This window comes from Montipora capricornis, unplaced genomic scaffold, assembly GCF_036669925.1.
Source record: "Montipora capricornis isolate CH-2021 unplaced genomic scaffold, ASM3666992v2 scaffold_95, whole genome shotgun sequence".
NCBI lineage: Eukaryota > Metazoa > Cnidaria > Anthozoa > Scleractinia > Acroporidae > Montipora > Montipora capricornis.
In genome coordinates, this window is record NW_027180286.1 from 20,001 (window position 1) to 28,934 (window position 8,934).

The 8,934-nt window shown below is 40.9% G+C and overlaps 1 protein-coding gene across 1 annotated transcript; it reads right to left on the reverse strand.

Annotated features, from left to right (window-relative positions):
• Positions 1-2,308: 2,308 nt before the first annotated feature.
• Positions 2,309-2,743, reverse strand: LOC138036949 (uncharacterized). Its single transcript, XM_068882974.1, has one exon. The coding sequence runs from the start codon at positions 2,741-2,743 to the stop codon at positions 2,309-2,311; it is 435 nt and encodes a 144-aa protein (XP_068739075.1).
• Positions 2,744-8,934: the final 6,191 nt, after the last annotated feature.

Genomic DNA, 8,934 nt, shown 5'->3' on the forward strand with positions numbered 1-8,934 from the left:
TAAGTGCCAACGAAACAGTCAATGTAATATATCGTTTGCAGATTTGTATCAGAGTGCCATTCTTGCAACCCCATACCAGTTGTATTTTTTTTCAAAGTACTGCAACACAACTTATCTAAGTTAACAATAACACATTAACAATAGAAATGTAAGTAAAACACTAGCACCCCAGGAAGGGAGGGGGGGGGGGGGGTACTGCCACATGTGAAGGGAATGGTTTTCAAGCAGTCTACTGTAGGAAAGTGTATATAAATCAGAGCGTTTGGGTCTAGAAAAGAGTATTTCACGAAACTAACCAGTTGATTTAAGATTTTATCTACACTAAAGTAAGCAGGAATTGCCACTCAAAAGTGTAAAAAATCAAACCGGCAAAGTATAAATTTACTTAGCCTCAGCAGTGACGATAGATGGCTATCATAACACAACACAATGGTCAGAGAAAAGGATATCCACGTGAAGGATGTCGCGTCATGCCAGTTTGTCTAATGACATCACGCATCAAACGTGCGCTTCCATTGGTTCTTGAAATCACATGATAAGCGACCTTTTTTCCCTTACCTTATCTTACATTACATTTTCTCTGGAGCGCTCGAAATGTTTTCTGCATACACAACTATCTTGCGCTTCGGCTCTATGAGGCTGCCGCCTCGTCAACTCGCGTCTTCGCTCGGCTGACTCATTGGCAATAATTGTTCGAGTCAAGTGCATATTGTAACAATAGGCACTCATTCCTAACATCTCTTTGGTCTCTATTCTTAGTTCCACAGGAAAAAAACTTTAACTAGTAAGGACTACTGTCACGACATTTCTTTTAATTTAGCACCAGATTAAACTCATTTCCTGACTTCTGGATGATCTCCATTCTCAGCTCTACTTTTAACAATCCTCGAGACACTTTGGGGTTAAGGACACTGGCACAACAGTCATTTTCTGGGCGCGTTTCTCTCGTATGGGAGAGTTTCGAGACGCTGCATCACAACCATTTGGATACTTAATGATGTATTTACATCCACGAACCCCGGACATTCAAAGATTGCGAACAAGGATCACCCCAGAGTCACATTCATATCCCGTAATTTACGTGTGTAATAGGTTGTCGAGGATTTTATTCATCTGACTCGTACACACCCCATGTGAGTGTATTTGCATTTACATAATGTGCTGGCCTTCTTAAATATGCGTGCACAAAATATAATGTACACCAGGTGCTTATTATCTGTGCTAATATGAACATAGGTGCTAATTATCACGTGCTAATATGTTACACCCCCTTCTCTTAAAAAAACATGTATATTAATTGAAACAAACAAAACAAAACCATTTATTCCGACCAAAGTCTCAAGTATCTTGTATGCACATTAACAATCAATAAAATCCTTAGAATATGTAAGACTTGCTATCTAATGTTTTTATATCATACTAATCACAACTAAAATCGTAAATGGTTTGAACCCAGGAGTCATATCATAATTAAGTAAAGTACGATCGTCCTGGTGAGTGTAGTCCTGCGAAGGACCGTTTGAGATGACATTGACTGACGTTTCGACAACCTGAGCGGAAGTCATCTTCAGAGTCAACTAATAAGCAAGAGTCAGAGAAAAAGTCTTGCCGGTGCCGGATTTCGCTTTCCTAGCGAGATTTTCTTGGAGCCTTCTCGGTTTTGGCTGATCTTTCATACACCGGATCTGAAATCATTTGTGTCCATAGAACAAAAGAACAAAGCGAACATAACAATACCTAATTAGCGAGGCCTAATCGGAATAACAATGGTTCTTTTGTCCTCCGCTATTTTATTTCAGTATATGAAAGTCTACCCTCAGTTTCTGATAAGGTGGGTAATTGCGGATTGACGCTTGAGGGCCTTGCAATCAAATTGCTACTCGACTTGCTGTTTGCTGTATTGTCTGCTGAGGTGGGCTCTTGTGAATGGGCGCTTGAAGATTGTGAGGTCGTACTCCCTTGAGGAATGCAGCTCGACAAGTTATTTGGTAGGTTGTTGGAAGCATTGTTTCAGAAGATGGATCCTATTTATTCGAGGTTGAGCACCAGTTACACTTTCTACAATATATTAGCGGGATGTATCCCCCTGATCTATCATTCTTGCAGGAATTCACGTCTTTCTCACGGGATCTTGTGCGTTGATGGCTTGGTCTCAAGTTCAGGGTGTTCGAATTCCGTAGGGCGCCTGTTGTAATACTAGCTCTGGTTGTCTTTTTTCGCCTTGAGCCAATTTCAAACTTTTTCTTGGTTCTTTGATGGCTGGATCTTACCAGGAAGGGTGGAGTTGAACACTCGGTGAGACAGTAGTTCAGCCGGTGATAAATGGTATATTAGAACTAAGAGCCGTTGTTCGTACAGCTAACAGGGCTAGATCTCTGTCTTCTTTGGTCTCTCTGCATTTTAGGATCTCCTTCTTAAACGCCTGGACTTGTCGTTCACCACGTTGCCACGTTGGTAGTGAGGATGATGTCACAACTTCAAAACCATATTGGCTTAGCAGTTGTTGGAAATCGCTTGATTTAAACTGAGTATCATTGCCGCATTGAAGAGATTTTGAGATTCCATTTTCTGCCAATAGCATTTTTATTTCATTAGCAACGGCGCTGGCTGTGAGGCTGTGAAGCTTCTTAATAAATGCGAATTTGGGATAGTAGTCAACAACTATAAAGAACCACTGTTGTACAGAGAACAGATCTGCACTCACTGTATCCCACGGTCGTTGATGGATTTCTGATGGTATCATGGACTCCTTTTGTTGAAAACAAAACGCAACCTGCGTTTACGAGATTTTCTATTTCTTGGTATATTGCTTGGCCAGTAAACAGAAGATTTAGCTCTTAGCTTGCATTTTTCTATGCCAAAATGCCATCCATGGATTTGCTGGAAGATGTTGCCTCTCAAGGATTTAGGTACTATCACACGGCTTCCAAGAAATATCAGCAGCTCATCTTCTATTGATATGTCATTTCGTAGTGGCCAGTATGGTTTTATTGCCGGATTAGTTGTCTTCACACTATCGAGCCAACCTTCTTTAATCTGACGGTAATGGAGCTGTAATGTTTCATCCTTCGCGGTTTCCTCTTTAAACTCTTCCAATTTAGCTGGGGGGATTCTGATTGGCTGTTGAACTTTCACATTCGTATCTGGTACTTCACAATTATCGAACGGAGGCGTCAGCTGTAACCACTTCTTTCATGGAAAATATTTGACGACGCAGTCGTAGGGTTGTTGACGAAACAACATTGTTTGAAGACTTGGGGCTGCTTGCATCAAGTTCTTTCAGTGGCTTTGCCTTAACGTCCGGTGTTCTGACCGCAAACGTTCTTCCGAAGAGATACGAATGGAACTTTTGACAGCAATAGACCACTGCTAGTAGGTCTAGCCCAATATTGGCATATCTGGTCTATGCAGGGGTAAGTGCTTTCGATGCAAAAGCTATTGGCTTGTTGTTTTGGAACAGATCTAGAGATGCGTGCAAACCCTTGATTGATGAATGAAGGAAAACTGGTTTATTCTTGTCAAAGTACGTCGGGGTCGTCTTGGTACATATCACCCTTTCAAAGGCTTTTGAATTTGATGAATTCCACGCAAAGTCATCGTTTTCTTTAAAGCATTTCTTAAGTGGGTGGTGTGGTCAGCTAGACTGGGGATGAATGAGCTTATGTAGGTTGCCATCCCCCAAAAAGTGAGGCTCCTTTTTGTCCTTGGGTGGTTCTAGGTTTTTTGTGGCTCTGACTTTATCTGGGCTAGGCTTAACATCATACGGTGTGTAAAGCATACCAAATAAGTTGCACTCCTTTGTCTTGATACCACACTTCTCGTCATTGAGCTTGATGCCAGATTGTCTGGTATGTTTCATGGTTTCTATAGATGTACGTCATGCTCTTTGTTGTTCTTTCCGTAGATTATAACATCATTTGCAATGCCAACGACTCTCTGGCAATCACTATACGTCTCATCAATCTTGAATTGAAAGATATCTTGGCTCATTCGTTGGACAAACGGAATCCTAGGAAAACGGTACCAGCCAAATAGGATATTTAAGGTTGTTAGGTTCGAGGAATCGCCAACTAGTTTGACATTTCAGTAGCCATTACGAGCGGTAAGCCTTCTGAAAGCTGTGCACCTGCTAATTTGGGTGTGATTTCCTCTAAATCATGTATGGGATGGTGTTCTCTCTTGATCGCCTTATTCAAGTCCTTAGGATCGAGGCATACACGAAGTCGCCCATTTTCTTTGTCTAATAATCAGGGAGTTTACCCTGTCTGTTGGTTGTATTACTCTTGCAATGATGTCTTGGCTCTACATCTCAATATAGTTCCGATTGTAGCTTGTCTTTCAAATATATGGGCACTTTACGGAGCGCATGGACCACCCGAAGCACTTTGGGGTCCAGTGTGATGTGATTCGGAAAGTCGTCAAAGCATCCGACAGTGCTATTGAAACACTCTGGGTACATCTCCATCAGCTCTTGTATACTTCCAATTGGTGGTCGCTGTCATGTATGCTATCACGAGACGGTGCCTAAGGCATCGTGGGTATTAAAGACCACGAGGCGTTTTGGGAAGACATAGTGAATGTCATGATAAGACATGACAGTCGCTCTTCCAGTGATAATGACTTTCGATGCAATTCGAGCTTTTTCTGCGAGTAGCTGAATTATGGGCTGGAGCATTGAAGATCATACTTGGATCAGCCTGGTCTGATTGATTTATTTCGCGTGTGCACTGTGAAGACACTATTTTCAGTGCAGTGCACGCTTTGATTTTCTTCTCTTCGTACTTCCAAGGGATGTTTATGATGCCAGACTGCCTGATTGTGAAGCCACCATATGCTGAAAGGGCAGCTTCGTTCTTTTCCAGTGCTTCTGGTTTGAGTCAAACTCTTTCTCGCAAATATAACAAACAAATTCATATCTGCTGCCTTTTGCTTCACACAATGGAAGGAAGCATACTATGCGAAACTACCTACTTATATAAGACGCTCATCGCAGTAGAAATGATTTCAAGTTCGAGTGAGGCCTAACACTACTGTGAAGTATCCGTCAACCCTAGTACTGGAATTGGGCGCACACAAGGACAGAGAAAAACTCTGACCAGGGTGGGATTTTAACCCACGACCTTCGGATTTGATTACCGTTGCTCTACCTACCGAGCTACAAGGCCAGACCGGGAGCAATTCGTGCGTATTTGAGACATTATTCACAAGGACAAATTCGGCTCGGCCCAAGCCTAATTTAGATAATGGTTAGTTGTTGTCCTTCAGTAGCATATTGATAGAAATGATTTCAAGTTCGAGTGAGGCCTAACACTACTGTGGAGTTTTTTTTATCCAAGTATTCTATCAGAGATCAACCCTAGTATTGGAATTGGGCCCACACAATATACTAGTGAAGGACAACAACTAACGATTATCTAAATAAGGCTTAGGCCGAGTCGAATTTGTCCTTGTGAATAATATCTCACATACCCACGACCTGCTCCCGTTCTGGCAGAGCTACGGTGATCAAATCCGAAGGTCGTGGGTTAAACCCCCCCCCCCCCCCTCCTTCTTGGTCAGAGTTTTTCTCTGTCCTTGTGTGGGCGCAATTCCAATACTAGGGTTGATCTCTGTACCAAAACACCAGTCAACTGAAGAATTCAAATATTTCCACTCTAATCATTGCAGAGTCCGTAGGTTTCCAAGTAAAGAAAAATCTAATACAATATATAGCAGCTTACCTTCTTCCTGAAGATGAAACGCGTTTTTTTTAGCGCATCCGAAAGAGGTTAGCCTTGAGTGAAACAAGCCACACCATGAATCAGAAACAGCTATAGAGCCTGCGATTTCAAATAACAGGGTTTAATGCTAGATATAAGATATGCGAGCATCATTTCTATCTTTTGACTATTTCCCGCACTTCAAATGTACCTTTCTTTTATTTAAAAAAAAAGTCAGGTGATTTTAGAGCAAACAAATAAATTATGAGTTTGGATGTACTTTTGTTAGTTCTCATTTTGTAGTATTTTTAGTGAATGGAATTTAAATTCAAATTAAAGTCTCAGCTTGAAATTGTAAATCAGCCTGACTTGCGTTAAAGTGAAGAACATTCATACCAAGAAGAGTAGTTCGTGTGTAATAATTCAAAATATTACAGTATTATAGCTGCATGGTCAACCATTCAGCAGAGGTCGCTTTTTTCAACCAAAACGACCAAACGAGGCTAACACGCAACATAGCAATACTCTACAATCGTGCAGCACACTGGTCTTGGAAAAATGGGAATGTTGGGTTTCCCCTTTAAGAGCACGCCTAAAACCTCCAGCATGGGTACTTTTATCTTACTAATAGGTTAAATTAGTGACTATGTTTCTGAATCAGAGAGTCACCATTTTAAAATTAAATTCTCGAATATTAAAAGGTTAAATTTTAGAGAGCGAATCCCTGTGCCGCAAGATAATTGTTTGAAATTTAGTTTCAGACTACGTTCGTGCTGCGAAGGTTATTGCATTAAGTATATACGCAACAGCAGGGGAGCGGATTGAACAGTTTAAACATTCTTGTGCCCATAGCCCGGTTTTCTTTTGTTTAGCGCGAAGAACTCGAACTCTGGCCACAGTCATGGCAGGAAGTGCGCGAATCACGGACTTCCGGCTCTTTTACGTATTCACAGAAATTTGAAACAATAATGGTCGTGAACGGTTACAACCTTATACCATTACCGCGACTGCGCTTATTTTTGGCTGTGGCGGTCTTGGTGCTGACCAAATTAAGAGCCAGCTCCGCTGGGGGACGAGAATGAGTTTTAAGGAGAGGTATGGGGGAATTAGCTTCATTACGGAAAATCACTCAGCCATAGTCGACTATTGCTAGTTAGCAAACCATAATGAGTTACTTATGTTACATATAAAAGGTTCAAATTTGAAGTGCACGGTCACTTCTGAGGATGTAGGTCGAAGCATACGCAGAGATGCCAATAAGTTTTCAAGCAGCCGTTTCATAAAAGGAATCACCCGCAGCATTTCTTTACCTGGCCAATAGCCACGTAGCGAAAGCACGTAGGGCCCTCGGCCCTCGAGAGGTCTGGCGTTAGGGCATGCTCCCCCAGAAAATGTTTGAAAAAGAGACCCTTGAAAATGCATTTTCCTGGATTCTGACGCATGAAAAGGAAATTCTATTCAGTGATAATAACCCTCACTTTTCGTATTAATTAACTTTAAATACATACTTTCATCAGTTTCATACACCTCATTTCACAAAGATTAAATGAATAAAGTTAATATTAATTTCCACAAAAACCTAAGTGTTTTTTTAATTGTTCAGTTCTCTTCCGAACACCATAGTTTACCAATAATATTCACGTCATTCAAAAGAAATTTATTAATTTAAAAGGAATTACATCATTCTTGGAATAGTGTAAAACCTATTCCTAGTTCGGACGACATAATGTTTTCCTGAACGTGACTCATCAACATTACAACAACGTAGAACATAGTTTTGTTTCACAGCACTTCTACAGTGTGCTAATCACAGTTTGTTTTCAACCACTTGTTGGAAAAAACCTGCAATGAAAATCTACTATAATGTTTTAAGTAAATTTCAGTCATCTTCATCCTCACGGTCAAAGCCCTCAAATGAGTACATGTTTACAAGCAGCTTCTTGATCAAATGTCGCCTTCGAGATCTTCAACTTCGTCATTTAGCAAATCCAGTTCGTACAGATGAAAGACACAGCGCGCCAGATGATCAGCACCAAGGAGTTTGAAAGATTAAAGCCGAAAATTCTCTTGAACGCCAGAGTAAAAACTACTGCAATGACGTTTGCCAAAAATAGGACTATGATTCGAAGGATGAGCTGCCACGGTTTATACCGCTCTTCACTCCTGGTCTTCTTTTTGCTTTCCTGCTACGTCTGTCTTGATTTGGAGCTCAACCAAGAAAAGTTAACTACAAATGGAACATTGGGTAGTTATTTTGGAAGTTTATTACGTCGTTTTTCCTACGGAAAAGGCTTTAATTTGTTTTATGACTCTGCAGTAATTTCACCCAAACAAGACGCTACTCTACCCACTTGTGATCCATGGAATCTGAAAGTTAATGAATTTACACAAAGGCGTTCAAAGCTCAAATGATCAAGGCGAACTATACAATATTATGCAAGTTCCGTTGCTACAACTTGCCTAATTTTACAACAAGGAGATATAGAGATTAATCCTGGCCCAGTGAACACTGTAAATAACAACCTACAAAACCGACGGCTAATATCTGCTTCATTATTAAACGCACGCTCTCTTCGTAATAAATCATCCGATATTTACGACTACATAGTGAATAGCAAATTGGATTTTTGCGCCATAACCGAAACCTGGCTTAATGTAAATGATGATGCTGTCAGGAATGAAGTGTGCCCTAGTAATTATATACTCTTAGATCAACCGCGCACTGGCCATCGTAGGGGTGGAGGTACTGCTGTTATGTACCGGGAGTCATTATTTCAAGTTAAAAAGCTCGACGGTGGTGAACTCAATTCATTTGAGTTCTCGGAATATTCTGTACGATCGAAGCATCAAAATCTCCGTGTTATTGTAATACACCACCCGCCCTACTCGGATGATCATAAAGTGTTAACAGCTACATTCCTGAATGAATTTGCAAATTACATTGATATGAAAGTGCTTTGCAGAGAGGAATTTCTACTACTAGGCGATTTTAACATCCGCGTCGACGCTGTAGATGACAACGATGCAACGAAATTTTCTGACCTGTTGGAATCTGTTGGACTTGTGCAACACGTAGAGCATGCTACACATGTACACGGACACACCCTAGATTTAATTATTTCACGCAAATCGGACACTACCATTTATGGTGCGCCACGTATTGATCGCTTTCTGTCTGATCATGGTGCCGTTCACTTTACCATCAATTCTAACAGACCAGATACAACAGTGAAGA

Bases quoted from the DNA above. Each gene is read 5' to 3' on its own strand.
- LOC138036949 (XM_068882974.1), bottom strand. From the start codon at position 2,743: ATGATACCATCAGAAATCCATCAACGACCGTGGGATACAGTGAGTGCA.